The 24181-nt window shown below is 36.1% G+C and overlaps 2 protein-coding genes, 1 non-coding gene and 1 pseudogene across 3 annotated transcripts; 3 read left to right on the top strand and 1 right to left on the bottom strand.

Moving 5' to 3' along the window:
* On the top strand, positions 1-1513 carry LOC122594187 (probable aspartic proteinase GIP2). The gene has a single exon (XM_043766655.1). It carries the CDS (start codon positions 32-34, stop codon positions 1370-1372), a length of 1341 nt encoding a protein of 446 aa, XP_043622590.1. The 5' UTR covers positions 1-31; the 3' UTR covers positions 1373-1513.
* Positions 1514-11398: 9885 nt separating this feature from the next.
* TRNAM-CAU lies at positions 11399-11472 on the bottom strand. Its single transcript has one exon. It is a non-coding gene; the product is annotated as a tRNA-Met (tRNA).
* A 3721-nt stretch (positions 11473-15193) lies between these two features.
* On the top strand, positions 15194-16531 carry LOC122591420 (probable aspartic proteinase GIP2). The gene has a single exon (XM_043763690.1). The coding sequence runs from the start codon at positions 15194-15196 to the stop codon at positions 16529-16531; it is 1338 nt and encodes a 445-aa protein (XP_043619625.1).
* A 3000-nt stretch (positions 16532-19531) lies between these two features.
* Positions 19532-20850, top strand: LOC122591419 (annotated as a pseudogene).
* The last annotated feature ends 3331 nt before the right edge of the window (positions 20851-24181 follow it).

Raw genomic sequence — 24181 nt, 5'->3', positions numbered from 1 at the left:
ATGAAACTTGCACATTCTATCGATCAACACAATGGCAACTTCTAAAAGCCATATTGCCACTCTCATTTTCTTCTTTCTCATCACTATAGTAGCCTTCTCTTATGCTGCTTTAGATCCAAACAAACTTCCTAAAAACACTGCCATTCACTTCCCGATTCGAAAGAACCAAACTACCCTCCAGTATTACACCACCTTTGATTTTCTTAACCCAGGGTCGTTTATCGTAGTTGATGCATTGATTGATCTAGGAGCACAATCTGTATGGTTTGATTGTAGGTCTTATAATTCGTCTTCATATAAAAGAGCATCGTGTGGTTCAAACAAATGCAAGAAAGCCATGGGGTCTGTCTGTTTAGGATGCAACCTAACACCTAGACCTGGCTGCTCTAACAACACGTGTGGTGTTTTCGCTTATAACCCTTTTACCGAATACTTGACAGCTCAAGAGCTTGGTGAGGATACTATGAGGGCATCTTCGACAGATGGTCGCTATGTTTTGATTGATTATGATGTACCCAAATTCCAATTCTCTTGTGCGGATGAAGACATTCTACAAGGGTTACCTGGTGACAATACTAAAGGGTTGGTTGGTCTAGCAAGAACCCAAGTTTCATTGGCTTCACAAATTTCATCTTCTTTCAACTTGCCTCCAAAGTTTGCTCTTTGCTTACCATCATCATCCAAAAATGGACTAGGGGACATTTTTATTGGTGGCGGCCCGTATTATATGCCACCTGTTATCGGAGACCAATCTTCATCCTTTGCCAGGACTCCACTCGTTGTCAATCCAGTCAGTACCGCCCCTGTTTCCTCAGAAGGATCTCCATCAGATGAGTATTTCATCAGTGTCAAGCAAATCGAAATCAATGGTAAACATGTATCTTTTAACTCATCATTGCTATCGTTCGACAAGAATGGAGTTGGGGGGACCAAGATAAGTACTATAGCACCTTATACAACTTTGCATGCCTCCATATATAAACGTCTTCTCAAAGATTTCGTTAAGGAAGCTACACTGAAGAAGATCAAAAGGGTAACATCCGTCGCACCATTTGGGGCGTGCTTTGATTCCAAAACCATTTCAAAGTCAATAACCGGACCAGCGGTCCCGGATATCGATCTAGTTCTGGAAGGCAACATGGTATCAGAAAAGTTTAAACTATCTGGCTCAAACTTAATGGTGGAAGCTAAGAAGAATGTGTTGTGCCTTGCAATTGTTGATGGGGGAGCCGAGCCAAGAACATCTATCGTCTTGGGTGGGCATCAACTAGAGGATCATCTTCTAGAGTTCGATCTAAGTACATCAATTTTAGGGTTCACCCCATCTCTATTGCTCTCAAACACTAGCTGCTCACACTACAGGCTATTTTAGTATTTCCCAATGCTTTTTAATTTATCTAAAGATTGGTATCGGTGTTAATATCAATTTTATATCCTGTAATATTTGTCACTCTTAAGAAATTTAATGTTGTCATTACGGATCACAAGTTATGAATAAACATGTCTGCTCTGATACTACTGGTTGGTCTGCCGATTTTGTGTTAACCAAATTAAACAAAATAATGGAATATATGTTTCTAGGTACAAGTGTACAACATATAAATATTCTTTATTTTATTTAAAATCAACAAATTGCGAGGTGAGTTGTGGTGATTAAGTTCGACACATGATACTTAACCTACACCTAACTGAATGTTAAATAAGGTACCCCTAGCTCATGCGGGTTGCTGGTGACTTGGTGAGTCCGCCGGGCGTAAGGGTAAAGAGAACTTGTATGACTAACAAATTAGTCTGGTGATCTATTCTCTCTCCTCTTCTACATTTCTTCTACGATCGTCTTTTTATATAGAAAAAACTTCCAATTTGTTTTTGAGCGGAGTCCGTGATCGACGTTTAAGTACCGATCAAAACTAAATGGCTAAATACCTTATACTAGATAGGATAAGTGGATATCGTTCCTACGAAGAGCGTCTGTGGTTATAGCCAATTTATAACGGATTTGATTGTTTTGAAAGTTAAAAAAAAATCTAACTATAATTAACTAAGGCAAAAGTTAGCTAAAACGCAAATTGAACTAAATAAGCAAAAGTAAACTATAGGCTATAAACAGTAATAGCAAAAACTATCCCTCTCATCCCAATAATAACATTTATCCACCCAATAAACTTTACAAATATTTATTCTAAATTGTATAGACATAATTTTATTAAACAAAAATAATTTTTTGGCACAATCTAATTAAACTACCTGTCTTAATCCCTAATGCTAATGGTCTTTGTACAAATCGTTAACTCGTAATATATTGTCTTAGAAAAATCCAAATCAAATAATAACGGACAGATATTCAATCAGTCATACCATCATAATCTAAAAAGATCAATGTTTATACCGACTGAAAAATAAATTTAATCAAGTAAATTATTCATGGGAAGAAATAACCTAAATTTGGGTCGTCCGTCTGTTCGCCTATTCGTCAAAAACCGCAGCGAAAGAATCTGTGTCAAACATTCGAGTAATAACAAAAAGGGTTGTCGCCTTCTGGAGTCCAGCCAAGCACCCCTAACGGCCCAATTAGCTTGGGCCTGTTTTTTTTCCGTGTGAAGGTGTCGGTCAAACCGTCAAAGCAAGAGGGCAGCCCAAAAACAAAACTAATTATCTCTAGGATTTTGCATTAGTAAATAGCCATGCCCAAAATCAATGGAAACCGAGTATGTTGCCTTCGGTCGGTCAAAAGTCAACAGCAACTCGGCAACATTTTTTCTTTTCCTTTTATTATTTAATCTTTTGCTTCATGTTATATCTTTGACACTTCAAAAATAATTAACCATTTTATTGAGTCATATTTTATCTGTTTTATTTCAAACTTTAAATACACAAAACATATATTAAATCCACATATTTTTATACAAATATAATATATTTAATCATCCTTAGACCTTTTAATATCGAAGCGCGTAACCCGACCAGGGAAAAAACAGTAACCCGACCACCCACTATTAGCGGCGACGTCGCCGCAAATAGTGGGTCCCCATCTGTCAGTCAACGGCTTTAACTGGACGAATCACGTGGGTGTGAGCCCACTATTAGCGGCGACGTCGCCGCAAATAGTGGGTCCCCCCACTACAGATCCATCGTCGATATAAACAAGGCAACCCTCTTGTTTTCTTCTTCGTTCGTCTTCTCCATTTTACTCCTCCGTAAAAACTTTTAATTTCTCCAAAAAATCCATTCTTCTCCATTACTATAACTCACAAATCCGACCATCTATCCCCTCATCATCATTATCAACTTTCTTTTTTACACCACCTACGTTTTCCGGCCTCCCGGAGTCCATTTTCAGGCGTATTTTTAGCGGCGACATTTTTCCGGCGATTATATTTTCCGGCGTACCAGTTTTGCGGGGAACCTATTTTCCACCATTGATATACGGGAAAACAGATTTGAAACTTTTCCGGTTTACTCCGGCGATATTGTTTTCCGGCGACTAATATTTTTGCCGGCCAGCCATCCGTTATTTGTTCTACTCTTTTTTCCGGTAAACCATTTTTTAGACGAGGTAACACTCATTTACCTTTTTATATATAATAATGTTATCAAATTTTTATTTCTTATAGAAATTATTAGTTATAGAATTGTTATATTTTTTGTTAGAAAATATATGTTGAAAAAAAAGTTAGAAAAAATATGTGTTAGAAAATATGTGTTATAAAATATTAGTTATATAAATGTTATAGTTTAATGTTATATAAAATATATGTTAGGAACAAGTGTTAGTAAATATATGTTAGAAAGTATTAGTTATAGAAATGTTATAGTTTTATAGTTAGGAAAGATTACTTATGTTATTATAGTTAGGAATGATATGATTTTTAGAAATTCATAAATATTTAAGAAAACATTTGTAGTTATAATTATTGTTTATTATAGTTCAAAGTATGATTCTTAGTTAGAAAACACTTTTAGTATGATTGTAATTGTTAATATAGTTGTTATTAGGTTAGTATTAATGTTATAAACGAAGGTTTGAAAAAAAGTTGCAAAAAAGTGGTCATTTTAGGTATAATAATTTTGGAAAACAAATTTGTGTCCAAAATATGTTAATTTAGGTCGCACATTTTTTATGACTTTTATGTTTGTTTATGTTATTTTATAAAATCGGACGGCTGATGTAGGTTAAAATGGCTGCACTTCACGGGGGAGATGGTGGCAACGACCCTCCAAACTGGGGGTGGAATCCCGAATGGGGTTGTAGGCGTACGGGTGGTAAGTATATATTAATGTACGATGCATATAAATATATGGTACATATGTATATATATATATATATATATATATATTTGTTATTTTATTTTGTTTTGCAGGTATTAGCACAGGGAGAGCTGCTGCTGCTAACAACGATCTGGAGTGCGAGTTTCAGAATTCGGGACGCCGAATCTCGCTTATGTAGAATAACGATCTAAGTAGGTGGCAGGCAATCGGGGACCACGCCAAGTGGTACAAGAGCTATTTGGGGACCTATGTCGCTACCGTCCCACATAATTACGAGTCGTGGGATCAGGTGCCCCAGCCCATCAAGGATGGACTTACTGACTGGCTTATGGTATAAAACTAATTTTTTTTACTTTTTAAATACTTTATTTAAAAAAAATGGTAGATGCTAACTATTACTTGGTACTATTGCAGGGACGGTTCTACTTAGAACCATATCTAGGTCACCCAGAAAATCACCCGTTACGAGAGGCCGTGACCAGGATGATACGTCAGGATGCCCTAAAGATCTACAGGGATAAAAAAGCAAAATTCAAGAAGACTTGGTTCACTGACAGGGGTGGGTCCCAGAGGCTGGCAGAACTGGAGGGTCAACCTCCGTATGGGATGCCTCCACAGGCGTGGAGTTATCTACTGGGTTACTGGACCAGCGAGCCCCGGATGATTGCTGCCCAAAGAAACACGACAAACAGGCAGCAACAAAATACTTTTGTCAGTACTCACGGTCGGCAGTCATACGCTCAGCGTGAATGGCGTTACGCTGTAAGTTATACGTAATTATTTGTATCCACGCACTTAAACATATATCTATACAGAGATACACATACAAATATATAACTTTGATTAATGTATATACAGGAAGATAATGACGGGCGACGTGAGGAGCCGCCCGAGTTTTATTTGTGGGCCCACACAAGACGAGATGGGATGGTGCAGGACGCAGTTATGCCCATTTATGTAAGATCTTGCACAAATCCTGGAGAAAGAATTTTTTTTTGTATATTTATATTAAGTATAACTAATTTTTAGTAATTATTAACTTAATTTTCATGTGCTACAGGAGCGGCTTCTTGATACCCACCAAAGACTTTCCCAAGTGCCCAATACACCGCCTACGCAGACATATGTGGACGCTTTAGGGACACGATCGGGATATACTCGTGTGGTTGGGCGTGTAGTTAGGGGAACACGTGGACTGCATTTCCCCCTCCCAGAGGATTTAGAGCAACCCTTCCCAGCCCAGCAGTCACCGTCCTTTAACATCAATGATATATTCGCCCAAGGTAGCCCTTGGACCCAGTCATCATTCGAAGCTGGACCTAGCACGTCATCATCCCATGCTGGGCCTAGCACATCACGGGCTCCCACACAGCGGTTGGGTAGTGATAGTGATAGTGATAGTGATGATGAAAGTGATTAGTTTTCCCTTTTTTTTATTGTTTGTATTCATCGTTCAACTGAAGTGTGATTTCCTTTTCTAATCTTGATTTCCGTGATATAATCATTTGTAATTTTTTATGTTTTTATACATTTGTAGATAAAAAAATGATTGGAATCAACTTTAGAAGAGTATTATAGAGTCAATGTATGTACAACAGAAAAGTATGAAAAATTATTGATTGAAACTTGTTTTGGAACAACTTCTTAAATAAATAAAAAATATATACAATAAAAAAAGTATACATACAAACAACCTATATAAAACATTGAAAGAATTTAATCATTTATTATAATAGGAGGGCCTGGTGGTACTCTTGGCATGTTTGCGTAAAACCAATTTTGATACGCATCTTCTTGATTTGCGTACGTTAATGCTAGTCTACGTGCAGGATCGGTTGCGTGAAATTCCCATTCCGGATTCTTGTAGGCCATTGGGTAGTCGCCTGCTAATTTCACTACAACAAAATGGGTTTCGTTGTTTATCAGAGCAATACTTATCGGTTGTTTGAATAACAGCTGATCTAAGCCGTGATGCATCGGAAATACTGTGCGGGGGTCACGTAGGCTAACGCAGTTGACTATTATACCCAGCTTATTAGTCAGGAGGATATGGAACCACACTTTACTCATCCAATGATGTGTGGGCCGGCTTCGTCCATAATAAGATGTTCGCAGCGCCGACAACATTCGGTTGCCCTCTGTTTGCCCAAACATTTGCATGTACCCATCGAGGTCAGATTCAAACTCCGCGAGCATCTGCGTACGAACCCACTCTGCACCCATCTCCTCATCTAGCCCCAAAGCTACAGCGGTAGCTCGAAATCCACAGTTACCGTCTCCTTTGACATTTTGTGCGCCTACAACGTACGGCCTTAAGTACGATGGTATCTCACCTAGTACCCAATCGTAATTTTTGGAAAGACTGGCGTTATACGGTTCCGCAACATACCCAACCCAACTGGCCGATGACTGTGCCTCTGACTCCGGATCCGAAACCTGCGCCTGCCTTGATTCATATATGGGTGCATTTCTAGATTGTGTAGGTGGTGGCCCGAAGATGTCATCTACTAAGTTGGAATATGGTTGGTCATAGTTGAGCCAATGGTCTTGGGACGTATTGCCGAATCCATATAATTTTTGTGTCACATATGGTGTATCCCCGACCCCGAAGGATTGGGACGGGTCCCCCCACGTATATATATCATCAAGACCTGGATATGGGTGCAGGTTTCCGAAAATGTCAGGATTATCTTTGACACATTCTGATTCAGGGTGGAATTGATCGTCGAACAATTTTCGGTTTTTGGGATAACGACAGGACTGGGACGGCTCGTACGTACTGTGTCTGGCAGGATGCGCAGGTGGGGGTTTATTCAAATCTGGCACCTTATATTCCCCAGGTCGACTGGACTTGGATTTTCGTAGCCCAGGTGGGTTGGTGTTGAGATCTGGCACCTAGACCATTAGTAAGAATCAGTTTCCTTAACTGAGGTAGTTATATATACTGTATTTATTGAATAAGACAAATAATTTTTTAGATGTATTATGTATACCTTTGGCGGCTTTTGTTTCGAGCCGACTGGTCTTCCGCGTGTGGTCTTTTGAACAAGAGGATCTTTCACTTGTGTCTTACCAGGCTTAAACATGTCTTTAATTTTTGACAACCAATGTTTATTTTGAGCCTTGGGTTGCTGATCCAAGAAATTCGTAAGACCATCAACGACTTTATGGACATCGTCTTCTTCGTCTTCATCGTCTACGCATGTCCACGGTGTTAAGTCAAGCTTTTTCCAAAAAGGGTCTATGACATGAGGCTGTATACGAGTCCCTGCATTTTTTTTATATAAATAAGTGTACGAAATTATGTCCTTTTGATGAAAAAATACAAGTAATAAATCGTACTAACCGCGCTGCATGTACTCGGCAATCTTGCAGGCACATGGTAGCCCACAACTGGACTGAACCTTGCACCCACATTTGTTAACATGTCTTTTAAGGACTTTGTCTAAGCGTACAATTTCATCAGCCATGATGTCCAAAGCTTTAAGTGAAACCTTTCCCAACAGGTCCTTCATACAGTTGTAATTATGTTTCCCCTTCCGGGTCCCGTTGCTATACCCCAGTTGGCCCCTTATTTCTGCTTCTTGACTGATCAAGACAGAATCAACACATTGGAGGATTCTAGTAAATGTGCATTTCCCCCTCAATTCTTCCTTCAGTAAATGGTGCTCGGCCTCCACTCTGTTTGTGGTGTGGTTTTGGTAGTTGAGGTGTTCATCGACCCAACAGGACACAAACTGCTCTCGGTATGGGGATAACCAATTATCGGTCAGGTACTTGTAGACGCCTGGAAAACCCGCAAGTTTTTCCTTTAACTCCTTCTCATTTGACTTAAACTCGTCAAAAGTCCGAGACTAATAGACTTTTTTCCACCAAACGTTAAGCCTGTCAATGTTAACATCTTTCTTCATACGCAATGCCGGTTCGCAGTGCTTCATTATGTTTTGCCATATATGGTACCTACACAGCAGATGTTTTGCTTCCGGCATAACAACCTTCAAAGCTCTCATCAAGGCCAGCTCCCTGTCAGTAAGAACGACACGAACGGCAAAGCTATCATCAAGGGTGGACCGAAGACATCGTAAAACCCATTGATAATTTGCCTCCCGCTCGTTTACGATAAACGCATACGCTAAACTGAAGGTCTTCCCCGTTGAAGTCACGCCGACGATCTCAACTAACGGCATGTTGTAGATGTTAGTTTTGTAAGTGGAGTCTATTTCAATAACCCAGGGAAATGCGCGCCATAGGGTCATTGATGTTGGATGAATGAAAAATAGGTTCTCCAAGCGTCCATTTTTGTTATTTGTGGTGAACTGGTAAAAGTACCTTTTCTCTTGCAACAGTGAAAACATAACCTGCGATTAATGACCAGGATAGAGTAAATAAGTCAATTCCAACAACGTAGTATAATAAAATATTTAATGTTTGTACCTGCATTGGAGTACGCCCTGCTTGCCCCGACCTTCTTCTCGCTTTTAGGAAGTTCGTAATGTCTCCTTTGCGAGTCAAGTTTCCTGGAAATTCAAGTTTGAGGTTTACCAGGATCTGATGTGGGTACAAACCGCGATCCGATTGGGTCCCCACAAATTCCTTTTCTTCATCCGTCATCCGTCTGGCGTATGCATTCCCTTGCAGATTGGTAGTTGGATCATGATTGTGTCTCCAATCCTTGACAGTTAACCTCCAACCACCATCACGCCCAGGGCGGCCTATTAAAGTGAAGGGACAACCTATCTTACTGGACCGTTTGGGTGGGCCAATTAACCTTGCATCGCGCGCTCCACCGTGGTGACATATAAGTGTCACTTTATTCACCACCTCTTTTGAGTTTTTGTTCGTCCGCCGTATAACTAGAACATAACCCAAATCCATTGTTGTTCTTTGAGCCCACTCCGTTAATTCTTCAAAGGAACCGAACACCTCATCAGTTTCAAAGTCCCCAGCTTCGCATTCATATTCACCGTCTGCATCAGGTTGCTCAAACACATTATCCGGCACTTCAATACGTACGTTTTCTGGGTCTGCCCAAATATCCTCCAAACTATCCATCTGAAACAATTCAAGTAAACATCAACCTCATTAACTATTAATGGTGTCCATACTCTATATATATATATATATATATTTACATCTATACTCAATATATATATATATAAACAAAACGCTTGAAAAAGAAAGATACACAATACCATCAACTACAAATACTGTTAAAATATATATCTTGAAACGCTTGAAACAATACGCTTGAAAAAATACGCTTGAAACAATACGCTTGAAAAAATAAATATCTATACTGAAGAAATTTTTTTCAGAAACTTATATTGTTTCAATATAGTTCCGTAGTACCATATATAGTATCTAAAAATATGGGGTACCATCGTTTTATCCAATGAAAGTATGGCAAATTTTCATTACCAAGGTCGACAAAGTATGACATGCATCACTGTTACTACATGACGACTAATTTATCCAATGAAAGTATGGCAAATTTTCATTACCAAGTTCGAAAAAGTATGGCATGTCACTGTTACTACTACACACTTACTGACTAAGATAGTGGTTGATGAAAACGAGGTGACACGTCACCGCATTAGCGGCGACGTCGCCGCTAATGCGGTGACGTGTCACCTCGTTTTCATCAACCACTATCTTAGTCAGTAAGTGTGTTGTCAGCCTGGTCGGGACCCACTATTAGCGGCAACGTCGCCGCTAATAACCTGGTCGGTTTGACCGTTGGCCTGGTGGTGTTACCCAATGCCTTTAATATATACCCAATAGTGAGTTATCAGTCCGCCTGTCCATTGGTGAGTACCAGAGTCATTCCACTATTTGACATTTAATTAATGCTTGATAGAAAGTTGACAAGAGCATTCAAGGCTTAATGGTACCCAAACGTCAAGTGATATTGCGGCCACAAAAAGCATGTCAAGTTATACGTAGATGCTTTAGTGCTTTTTTGTACTTTATGTTTTCGTGCCGATATCTTGTCGAAGCCTTTGATGGCACAGTGAGTGATTTGTCAAAACTCAGCTTACCAGAGAGACAAACTATCTTATTTGTTCTTGATTATGTCTTGTGCCTAAATTGAATCAAAAGAACAACTGAGTACTCATCATTGAACTACATACATCGAGCACCACTTTATAATTAGAGTACTAGGTAGGGTTTTGATCCTAACAACCTTCATTATTGCATAATAATTATAGAATATGCGGCCTCACGAGGAGTCTCGAATACTTTCCTATTACATCAACACTTTCGCTTCTCCCATATTCAAGCAGTACATGAACAATATTATCTACATATTTATGAGGCGTAAAATCAACATCAATATTCTCTTATATATCTTACTTTGAAATTCGATCTAAACTAAACAAACATGCATTGTACGTGCATCAATTTTGTCATTTAAATGTGCTTACAAAGGCTCATTGTCGAATAAATTTCAACATCCATATCGTTTTATATCTCCTACACACACAAATTGAGTCGTAGTTTCGATCAATAAACATTATTTTATAAATAGCACAAGATATTACGCAGTTTTTAAGGACCATAAGATGCGGCCCTCTACTTTCACCATATGATTACGTTGGTGGAGATTTTTTCTTGATAATGACAATTTAAGTGTTGTCAATAATAGCTTATTAAATACCCTCCGTCTCATATGAATGTCCAATTTTGACTTGTCAAGTCTTTTGATTGCAACTTTGACCATAAATATCTTTGTTTGTGTTAGGGGTGTTCATCAAACCGTTTAACCGGGCCAAACCGCGGTATTTGGATTGGTTTGGTCGGATTAAATTGTTAAAGTCTAGTCAGGTGATTTAAGATTTGAAAAATCGGGTTATTTGGTCCGGTTACGGTTTGAGCAAAGAAAAAACCGCGTAAAACCGGACCGGACCGTATTTTATACTTTCATAACTCGAGAAGAAAATTACTTTATCTAAAGTGATAAAGTTTAAACATTTTACGAAAATAAACACTTTTATGCTCCAAATTCCTTTAGAGTTTCATTATAAATAACAAAACTTATATTTTAAGTATATAATTCTACCCCAAAAGAAAAAGGGTTAACTAATTACTAGTTACCAGAGTAAAACATACAATTTTATGACAAAAAGTATTGCGGAGACAGGATTTGAACCCATGACCTCAAGGTTATGAGCCTTGTGAGCTACCAAACTGCTCTACCCCGCGCCGAGGTTTTAGTAACTCTTTCTTGCTTTCGTCACTTGTAATTCAGGTACTAGTATATGTAAATCAACTCCACTCTTTCTTGTACCTGGCACTATTCAAATTGTATCTCGGTTCATGGCATGTTCCTGGCACTCGGCGCATGTCTTTGATCAGCACCGGTTTCGTCACTCGTATCTGCTTGAACCAGTCTTTCCTTTCTGCCGTTCCTAGGGACCACCCACTCCTGTTTCTTGGTTGTTGGTGTATTGGCTCTTTAGTTTGGTTCCCGGTCAAAGCCGTGAAAGCAAGATAGGGTGAACACATATGTATCGTAATATGGGTATGAGTATCGTATATGTACAAACAGGTAAGTGAACTACTCCTTCGACTGGTCTGCCCGCCGTTTGGGGGCCTACATCGACTAGGCCCCCCGCTGACTGAGGGAAGCGATCTGTCTTAAACAAAAAGATTTTCTGAGTGAACAATGAGATGGCATGTGAATGAGTGATATGGGGAGAAGGAATAAATTATTGTACGTATGATTATGGGGTCGGTACGATACACATATGGTGAACAGTCAAAGCGAGGGATGGGGTCTAGTTAAATACGATATGGGGAGATATGGGATACAGCTAATGTCGATAAGGAAGGGAGGGAAGGAGCTCTTGCCTTCCACTCAGAGCAGAACGTTCCTTCCGCAACGCAAGGCCTATTTCTTTCGTAGCAGCCAAGGATGAGTTCGATCCATTAGGTTCTTCAATTTGTTCAGAAAAGAAACGAGAGACAAGAAAACATCTTTGATTACGATTAAAAGGAACAATCTCAAATAGACCAAGATCCAATTTTAGGTCATTTCTTGGTGAACATGATCTGCCATAATCTCTTCGATCCCTTCATTTATGTGCCAGAATAAAGAGAGATTTAGTAGGAAAGTGGAAGATACTTTTTTGTATATGATAATAAAAGGGAGTGGGAAAACTGCAGTAATTCTTTGGAAAAGCCCGCTTCTCTTTGTCTTCGAGCTTGAATTCTTCAATCCACTAATTCGTTCCTTCAAACTTTTTCATTATGTGGGTGTTATACCTATGATTAAACATATGGATAAAGTTTTAAATTAAAGTTCGAATATATTAAAACATAAAGTTTGACCCGCTAGTAATTTTTTTAATACGTACACTTAAAAAAATAAATTTGAAAAACTGTCGAACCGTCCAAACTGGACCGGCTTACATGGTTTGGTTTGGTTCGGTCAGATAATAAACCTGGTTTGCTTTGGTTTGATATATGTTAAAACCGTAATTACCGGTTTGGTTTGAGATTTAGTCAAAACCGGAGCAAACCGGTCCATGAGCACCCCTAGTTTAATTTGTGTTATATAATAGTTGATAAAAGTTATATTAATAAAAAGTACATTGAAAACTCAATCCGTCCATATAAATTATATGAAGTTTTATATAATATATACTAATATTTTTACGGTCAAAGTTTAAAGCAGAAAACTTGACAAATCAAAATTGAGATGGGACGGAAGGAGTACATACAAGCTAGTATTTTATATATATAAAAAAACCTATCACTTGAATATTCGTATAATAAAATACAAATTTTAATGCACCCAAATAGTTAAGGCCGTCAAGGTTTGTAATATCATGCAGCTGAGATTAAATGGCACTGCTAAACTATCACACCAATATCTTCTAAGAATATTAGCCTGGTGCCTGCGCGTTGCAGCGGAAACTATTTATAACGTGTCGGATGCCATGACAACTATAATTCACAACGTTTTGCTCGTTCACATATATAGTTTACACACGACATTTCTAAATAACATCCTCTAAAGAAATGTAATAAGAGCATGAAAGATGAATCGTCAATACCTACGATTTGATAAAATAACCGTCAAAGTGTGCGAACCCAAACATTGTTTTGCTGGTCGTATATATGGTTGGTAACAACTCGATCAGCATTGAAAAAATATACTCGTAACACATGGAAATACAATTACCGGCCAACAGCAAAAAACCTAGTACATATACTTTGTCTTTGATCCGGCCAGCTCCCACAAAACCCAGTTCTTCCTTGACTTTTAAGCCCAAGCCCCATGACTTCACCATCATAATACACCCATGGCGATCTGTCAGTTTTACTCAAAAGGATCTCATTATATTTTTCATTGGCCCAATTAAACTAAACCTTTTTTTAGTTTCATGCCATGACAATCTATCCCTGATGGCAATGAGACGGCAAAAGAAGCACTTATGAATAATAATAATAATGTACCAACTCAAGAAATAGAAGTCATGTGCGCATTCAGGTAATTAACTTACCCTTCTTCAAAGCGCATTACACGCTCATCATAGACAGGCTTACGAAAGAAAACCAGGAGGTTACAAAGTTTGGGGATGACTCCTGGTTTTCTTTCGTAAGCTGCACAGCCATAATGTCTTGTAGATTGGCTCTCATGTTGTCTCCGATCCTGTCCAATTGGATTTTTGTATCTTCATGACAAATATCAAAACAAATAGCTTCTGAAGAAAGGTAATAGTACTGTTTTAAAATCAATCACATGAAACTAAAATCACATGAAACATATTATAATCAGACCCAAAATCCCATTAAGATAAAATCGACTTCAATATTATTTAAAATCACGTGGTACGTGTTATTATAACGAATTAAACTATGGAGTCGACAACTTGGATCAAATATAAAAAATGCTGCAAATGGAATCAAGAATAGTGTAAATACTTATTAATGCGATGATTCGATATATATGTCAGTTCGATCTGTTTATTTTACATGTATACGAACATGGTACCCGCGCAATACGGCGGCAGTAGCGGGGAAGGCGGTCTGCTTTATTAGGGATTTTGGGTAGTAACGTAAAGAAAATAAAAAAATAAAAAAGTCCAAAGGCAAATAAGGTATTTCAAGGACATAAATCCTTAATAGGGGAGGTGATTTGCGTTATTAGGGAGTACAGATTTGCTTTAACTATCTGTTTGTTTTAATTTTTGCACAAAATAATTGTTATTTTTCCGATAATCGAAACTGATCACAACGTGCTTAATTTATATTCTGGATTGGCCGGTATTTGTTAAATATTTTTGTGGTATTGTTAGTACATATATTGTTTTATTAGTTAGCTCGATGATCAATTGGAAGTATCTTTTTAGCTCGATTCGATCGGTGACAGTAGTTATTCTTACTGGTTTGGTATTTTAGAAGGTTTTGTTAACTTGGTTAATTCGGTTTTTGCTTCAATTTGTTTGGAAGTTCGGTTTTAGGAGTTTGTTTTGATTCGGTCTTCTTAACTGTAACTACTTTTGCTAGCTAGTTATAGACTTACGAACATAAACTGATCGAGTTTTAGGATCATAATTTTTTCATCAGCGCATAAAGTGTCAAATAATAAAAACTTTAACGTTATTACTGTACTACTATTTATCTAAAACTTGGTTGTTTTTACCAATTAAAATAACATGGCCAGTGTCGGCATCTTAATTTGATTATAATAAAAAATGTTTGCTGCTAGTATGGAAGCAAGAGTAGTATTGATTTACTTAAAATATCAATCCTTTTTTGTTTCCTGATAAGGCAATAATCGACCCTCACAATTCACGTGGCTATTATTATTATTAGGAATTAAAAAATTCTGCATCTGAAAGCAAGAGTAGTAGTATAAGATAGTTGCAATCACATGATGAATATTGCACTACAATATATCAACCAATTTAACACAATGGCAACTACTTCTAAAAGCCATATTGCCACTCTCTTTTTCTTCTTCTCTGTTATAGCCTGCTCTTATGCTGCTATAGATCCAAACAAGCTTCCTAAAAACACTTTTATTCACTTCCCGATTCGAAAGAACCAATCTACTCTCCAATATTACACCACCTTTGATTTTAACCCCCCAGATTCATTTACCATAGTTGATGCATTGATTGATCTAGGAGCACCAACTGTTTGGATTGATTGTACATCGTATAAATCATCTACATATAAAAGAGTTTCATGTCGTTCAAACAAATGCAAGAAATCCATGTCGCCTTACTGTTTACGGTGCAACGGACCACTTGCACCCGGTTGCTCCAACAACACCTGTGGTGTTGGAGCTTATAACCCTTTTACCGAACACTTGACTGTTCAAGAGTTTGGTGAGGATACAATGAGGGCATCGTCGACAGATGGTCGCTATGTTTTGATCGATTATGACGTACCCCAATTTCAGTTCTCTTGTGCTGATGATCTAAGTGTACTAGGCTTACCTGGTGACCATACTAAAGGGTTGGTTGGTCTTGGAAGAACTCAAGTTTCATTGGCTTCACAAATTTCATCTTCTTTCAACTTGCCTCCGAAGTTTGCTCTTTGTCTACCGTCATCATCCGAATATGGACTAGGGGACATTTATGTTGGTGGCGGTCCATACTACATGCCACCTGTTATCGGAGACCAATCTTCGTCCTTTGCCAGGACTCCACTCGTTGTCAATCCTGTCAGTACTTCCCCGGACTCTTATATACAAGGATCATCCGTTGAGTATTTCATTAGTGTCAAGCACATCGAAATCAATGGTAAACATGTATCTTTTAACTCATCATTGCTATCGTTTGACAAGAATGGAGTTGGGGGAACCAAGATTAGTACTATAGCACCTTATACCATTTTGCATGCCTCCATTTATAAACGTCTTGTTAAAGATTTCGTCAAGGAAGCTACACTGAAGAAGATCAAAAGGGTAACATCCGTCGCACCATTTGGGGCGTGCTTTGATTCCAAAACCATTTCAAAGTCAATAACTGGACCAGCGGTCCCAGATATCGATCTAGTTTTGGAAGGCAATATGGTATCAGAAAAGTTTAGACTATCTGGTTCAAACTTAATGGTGGAAGCTAAGAAGAATGTGTTGTGCCTTGCTATTATTGACGGGGGTGCCGAGCCAAGAACATCTATTGTCTTGGGTGGACATCAACTGGAGGATCGTCTACTAGAATTTGATCTAAGTACATCAATCCTGGGGTTCACCCCTTCTCTTTTGCTCTCAAACACTAGCTGCTCACACTCCAGGCTATTTTAGTATTTCTCGGTGCTTTTTTAACCAATCTAGAAATTGGCATTGACACTATTATCAGTATATGTTATATCCACTTGTGTGTTTTAATCTTTTAAATTATCTAGAGGTTGATTTTCTTATTAATAGCATTATTATATGTCTTCGTTTTTTTGTTTTCATCTACGTGGATATATTTGGTATTAAAGTGTTAACATTAAAATCAATGTCACATCCAATTGTCCTTTTAAGGGATAAGTATCCTATCCTAGTATAATATAATTAATTATGATTAAGTGTCTCTGATAGGAACAAATTTAGTATTGAACATTGTAGGTTCAAAGCTTGATAAATTGTTCAAATCATGTAACATTGTATACATGGCAACTCATATAAGCTACCACATGCATGTTCTTAACACACAATATTCAATTTGATAGTTGGTATTACTATAAGTTTTTTGGCTATAATTAACTACATTTCGACATACTTAACCTTTTTTTTAACGGTTAATTGATTGGCAAGTAACCAAACATGTCTGAAAAACCTATTATTAGTACATAACAAAAAGTCTCTTTTGTGGTTAAAAGAAACTTACAGTTTTAACTAATGCAATCAAAAGCTACTTGTGTATCGGGTTGTCGCGTTACAATTAGATTTAACATCATTTTATATTTTTTAAACTAAAGGAAATGATAAGCTTGGTAATGGTATTAATATCATTAATGTTATATCCACGTACGTGTTTGTTTTAATATATCGACAAATTCATATTGGTATCAATATCAATGTTATACAACTTCTTTGGTTTGATCTATCATGTCATTAGTATTGGTATATTGTCAACTGGGTTCTTAGACAATGTCTTTTTGGAGGTAAAAACAATTGGAGCAAGTATAGATGAAGTTAAACCAACTAAAACAAATTTGCATGTGACAAAAAAGTTAGTGAACAAATTGGACTTCATGGTAGCTGTAACTGATCAAGGCCATGGAAAAAGAGTCATGTAGTGATTAGAGTCGTCACTACCATTTTTTAAAGTAACTCTCTTAATTTTGAGTATGGATCGGTGACGATGTTCATTCCGTTTAATGGAAGTATTAGGATCGGCTAAGGCATGTATTAAGTCACACGGGGGTCATCGGTTCATGATCTTGGTAGTGGGGATGGGTATGGTTAGGAACCAGTGGGCTCAATTGATCTATGTTCCACTCCTGACATATTACTACACACTTTTGATAAATGTGGATATGTTCGTTTTGTGAGCACACAAGTAATGCCATGTTCCTTTCGATGGATTGTTCATCACGAAATTTACCATTTTATAAGAGAGACATGAGATAATCAAGGCTTTTGAGCGTTGCATCGAGATGTAATATAGTCTATCTTCCACAGAGGTCCATTGACTCTATGCTAATGTCAGTTGGGGGTAGGGGCATAAGAGAAATGATGACTTGGATGACTAACAAATACATCCAATGCTCTACTCTCCTCCGCTCTTCTACACTTCTTCTAGTGACAGGAACGTCTCTATATATAGGCAAAACTTCCCATTTGTTCTCGAGTAGTTGAGTCTAGCTACATGTCAATTGATAATTACCCGAGTCTTTGGCATTTAGACCGAGTGACGTGAGGCGTTTCCAAGCCGGATTCCCCCCAAAACCCCCACAGGACGCCGTGTACATTGCCCCCAAGGGTGTTTCGACTTATTTTTTTGCCCTTCACGGTTAGGCACAATCGTGGACTTTTTTTTTGTCTTTTACTTCTTCCCATGCAAACTCTCTCTCTTATCCTTCCAACGGGTACATCGAACACTACTTAACTTAGTCTCATCAAGATTGTACATGAACAATATTATTATCTTTATATATATGAGACCCAAAATCCACATCAATATATATATATAAATCTTTATTTATCCCACTTGCAAATTTTAAACCCGACACACATCCATTTGCATATCGATCAATATAATCTCGTCAATTATATGTGCTTACAAAGGCTCATTCTTTAAACGATGAATTTTAACATTCATTTTGTTTTGCATCTCCTACATATACATGTTATACATATTTTAAACCTATCACCAAAATCTTAACAATTCAAAGGAAATCAATTACCGTAAAAAATGAACTAAATGTACATGAAACACATTTATATATCAAACCCAAAATCCCATGCAATGAAGATATTGATCAGACCCAAAATCCATTTAATTATTATAATTAAAATCATGTGGTTATTATTACTAATTAAACTATGTAACCGACAACTTGCTGTAAATGGAAGCAAGAATAGTATAACATAATCATATCATAAGTAGATTAATATAAAATAATTATAAATGTGATGATTCGATGTCGGAGATGCATGCCTCGATCGTCTTAAAATGGCTTATATATATGTCTTTATTTTACATGTTATTTTTGCTTCAATTATCTGTTTGTTGATTTACTTTGAATAATCGTTTATTTATTTTTCGATAATTTTTGTGTGGTATTGCGAGTTCGCATGTTTGTAATTGGTTCGTTATTGTTTTTTAAAACTTGCTAGTTCAGTTTTTGGCATCAAAAAGTTATATATAGAGTTCTAGACTTAGAAACTGAACCAAGACAATTCAATACTTTTTCATCAGCGTAAGTGTAAAAAGAAGCCTACAATAATTATAAGCATATTTATAGTATTATAACGAACGTTATTAATGTGCTTATATTTTAGAATTAAACTATGGTGTCGACATAATATTATCAGATTAAAAAATGCTGCTAGTTGAAGTACACTAATATAGTAGCTACTAATATCGATCAGATAGAGAGCTGCTGGAATATCATATCATATGTATTTCATATTATAAGTTTCCCAATAATCGAAATGCACAACGTAGCTATAATTATTATGATGAATTAAAACTATTGAATCGCCATCTTTGACCAGATTAAAAAAATCATGCAACTGGAAACAAGAGTTGCAATATTTATAGCTGCAATATTTACATTAATGAAAATTGCACATACGATATCAAACACAATGGCAACTTTTAAAAGCCATGTCATGACTCTCTTTCTCTTCTTGTTCTTCTCTATTGTAGCCTGCTCTTATGCTGCTTTAGATCCAAACAAACTTCCTAAAAACAATGCCATTCACCTCTCCATTCGAAAAAACCAAACTAGCCTCGGTATTACACCGAATTTTATATTGGCGACCAACATACATTAATTGATGCATTGATTGATCTAGGAGGACAATCTGTTTGGATTGATTGTAGGTCGTATAATTCAACTTCGTATAAAAGAGTGTCGTGTGGTTCAAACAAATGTAAGAAAGCCATGGGGTCTTTCTGTTTACAGTGCAACGGACCAGTTTCACCTGGTTGCTCCAACAATACATGTGGTGTCTTTGCTTATAATCCTTTTATAGATTTCTCGACACTTGAAGAGCTTGGTGAGGATACCATGAAGGTATCGTCAACAGATGGTCGCTATGTTTTAATCGATTATGATGTACCCAAATTCCAGTTCTCTTGTGTAGATACAGACCTTATAGAAGGCTTACCTGGTGACTTTACTAAAGGGTTGGTTGGCCTTGCAAAAACCCAAGGTTCATTGAGTTCACAAATTTCATCTTCATTCAACTTGCCTCCAAAGTTTGCTCTTTGTCTACCGTCATCATCCGAATATGGACTAGGGGACATTTATGTTGGTGGCGGTCCGTATTACATGCCACCTGTTATTGGAGATCAATCTCCGTACTTTGCAAGGACTCCACTTGTTGTCAACCCGGTTTCTTCAGAAGGATCTCCTTCAGATGAGTATTTCATTAGTGTCAAGCACATCGAAATCAATGGTAAACATGTATCTTTTAACTCATCATTGCTATCGTTCGACAAAAATGGAGTTGGGGGAACCAAGATTAGTACTATAGCACCTTATACCATTTTGCATGCCTCCATTTATAAACGTCTTGTTAAAGATTTCGTCAAGGAAGCTACACTGAAGAAGATCAAAAGGGTAACATCCGTCGCACCATTTGGGGCGTGCTTTGATTCAAAAACCATTTCAAAGTCAATAACTGGACCAGCGGTCCCAGATATCGATCTAGTTTTGGAAGGCAATATGGTATCAGAAAAGTTTAGACTTTCTGGTTCAAACTTAATGGTGGAAGCTAAGAAGAATGTGTTGTGCCTTGCTATTATTGACGGGGGTGCCGAGCCAAGAACATCTATTGTCTTGGGTGGACATCAACTAGAAGATCGTCTTCTAGAGTTCGATCTAAGTACATCAATCTTGGGGTTCACCCCCTCTCTCTTGCTTTCAAACACTAGTTGTTCACATTCTAGACTATTTTAAAATTCCTTAATGCTTTTTTAACCAATCTAGAAATTGGCATTGGCATTAATATCAATGTAACCTCCGGCCACTTCTTTGTTTTAATCTATCTTGAGATCGGTATTGGACTATTAGCATAAATATCGAGAAGATTATGCGCGCGTTGTTTCGGTATCTTTTTTTTCTAACGTAAAAGGTAGTTGAGCTCCACGAATCTGCTCAGTCGATTCCTGGGCCATTCGTAGCAATATAATGCTCATATTAAAACAAACAATTACACTTCGGCCTCGCTTTTTTGTTCTTGGGAATAGTTCGACGAATTTCAAAGTAACATCGCAAAGTGTGTTGATGTTATCGTGCAAACTCATATTGAAATTGCAATGCTTGAATATTGTATGGAAGTATTTTGTATAATAATGGCATTGTATGGCGCGTTTATGAGATAGATTCAAAATATATATATGGTTCATGAAATGAAAGTTCAGTAACTTATATATATATATATACACACTAGATATTTTACCCCGCGCGATGTGCGGCTAGTTAAAAAGGTTATTTTATGCATTAATAAATAGCTATTCTATAGGCTTATTATCTTGAAATTGATTATGTTATAGTTAATGGTTAATTCCCAGATTACTCTGGTCATCTTTTGTCTTTTCTGACATGTCGATATCACAGTCACTAAACCTATTATAGTGATTACACACCAACATTTAACATAAGAAATTTTGTTATCATTAACAAATCAAACGTAAATCGATAATGTAGCATGATATCTATATATTCATCAAACGAAATAATATATACAAAGTAAAAAAACTAAACATGACAAAAATTTAGTCATATAAAATACACATAAATACAATACGAATAATTAAAAAAGATAATAAGATAAATAAGAGAAAATCATTATAGTTTTTGCTTTCAGTTATGCTGAAAAGATGGAGAAAATACCTTATGTAGTAACGGAAAAAAATAATCCTAAACACAATTAGGAAATAAAGTATTTTATCTCCAACAATCAAGAAATTTATTCATAAAACTCAAAATAACTACTATTATCATTATAAAATAGACATTTTTTGTGGCTAGAATAACCAATTTTGGTTAAGGTTTCGGTCAAGAGAACGAAGGAGAAACAACAAAATTGTTTGGTCGTGTATAACCTAATACTATTTTTAAATAAATTTTAAAATTTGGTATAGTCTTCAAAGTTGCATATATTTTAATAAATAATATTATTTATGTCATAAATCATTGCCAAATTAATAGATGTATTGGATGTCTTCTTATATCTTAATAAGGGTTTTGATTTTTTTTTTTTTTAATTTTGTGTATATAGTTTTGATTTAATATTTTATGTTATATTTAATAAAATAAATTACATTTGTTTGAGAATAAATAGAGGTTATAAGATAAATATTGTAAAAAAAGTATGGAGATGTCACGTAGGATACAATCCTATGTGGAAGCTAGCTTTAGGTTGAAAGAAGGGTTTAAAAGGCTAGGATTTTTACTGTTTTAATATATATATATATAGGCTTCCCATCCAATAAGAACACATTAAGAATGGGAACAAATAAGAACAGATCTTATCCATACATAAATTAGATCGACGGTTGAGACTTTTTGATATTTTATTTTAATATTAAAATAACTAAAAGGGTACACTTGGAATTAAACTTATAGTACCACACGTATTTTTTTTTTACCCTCTTCCCCATGTATCCCCAACTTTATCTTATTTCCAGACATTCATTCAAATATCTCTCTCTACCAAAATTATATTTTAATTTTCTCTCTTTCCGACTAACACAAATACAACAATACAAATAAAAACCCACAACAAACAATGATTTTGATTTACGGTCACACATCCTGGATTTTGATTAGTGGTGCATCCTACAAATCCAGTTTTAATGATGATGCTTCGAATACGACATCGAGTCACTGATTATTTCTTTTTTTTCTGTGAATCGAAGAGCTGAAAAAATAAAAAAAACTAAAAGGATTTTTTACCAGAATGAACAAGTGCATCCGTGGCATGGAGGTTTGATTTCTTGAATCTACTCTCTGGACATTATATTGAAAATAGCATCCATAAAAAATATTCTTAGATTGTTACTCATGGTTTTTCATTTGATGTATTGATGGTTATCCATGCAATTCTTTATTTTTTTATGGATGCATATGCATCCATTCCTTTTTATGATTGTGTTTCCAATTTGCATGCATCCAAGTTCCTTGTATATAAATTATATCGATTGATGTTCTTTTGTTTAATCATCTATATATGGTATGTATTTTTTGTGCATCCAATTAAGTTCCAAGTTATTTGTGTTTTCACTTTTTTGTGCATCCAAATTGTATGGATGCAATAATGGATATCGCACCCATGTATAATTTTGTGCATCCATTTCAATGATTCTCAAAACTTAATGAAATGGTAATCAAATTAAAGAGTATCAAACTCTGAGTTTAATGATGTATTTTATTAAAATTCAAATGCTTTCATTTGTTTGATATGTTGAATCTAAAGTATCTGGGGTAAAAGTTTTGACAGATTCGTGGTAGAGGAAAGAGAAAAAGAAAAAGGACGAAAATTACTATTGTATCCCTGGTTCGTACTGTTCTCATTTTAATCCTGTTTGTACGGGAAAGTTACCCTATATATATATATATATATTGGTATATGGCAGAAGAATAACTTTATAAATTAAAAACCATATGAAAAATCTTTCATGATTATGATAAATTAACAACGAAGAAAACTGTGAAACATAATATATGTATAGATAGATTATTAAGAATAACTTTATAAATTAAAAACCAATTGAAAAATACTTCATGATTATGATAAATTAACAATGAAGAAAACTGCGAAACATAATATATGTATAGATAGATTATTATAAAGGGCTATGTAATTTGTGGTGTACGTGTTGACCGTAATATATATGGTTTGATTATGAAGTGTATATAGTAAATAGAAAATGAAAAAAAAAAGGAAAGAAAAGGTAATAAAATATAATGAATTATGAGGCATGAATTATGAAGTGTTTATAGTTAAAATAAAAAAGTTAAAAAATGTCATGCAATGTTAGTCGTGATTTTTTTTTATATATGTTTGATTTATATAAATTATAAAGATAAATTATATATATATATATATATGTTTTTTTATATGCCATATTTAAAGTATATGTATAATTATATTATATTATTTAATGAAAATCTATTAGTGTAAAAAAAATATGGAGGTGCCACGTAGGATAAATCCTATGTGGCATGTTTAGAGATATTTTTAATTTGAGGTGGGTGGCTTTAAAAAGCCAGGATAACTATTGTT

This window comes from Erigeron canadensis, chromosome 3, assembly GCF_010389155.1.
Source record: "Erigeron canadensis isolate Cc75 chromosome 3, C_canadensis_v1, whole genome shotgun sequence".
NCBI lineage: Eukaryota > Viridiplantae > Streptophyta > Magnoliopsida > Asterales > Asteraceae > Erigeron > Erigeron canadensis.
Note: the sequence above shows the minus strand (reverse complement) of the source record. Positions and strands in the feature narration are given on the sequence as shown.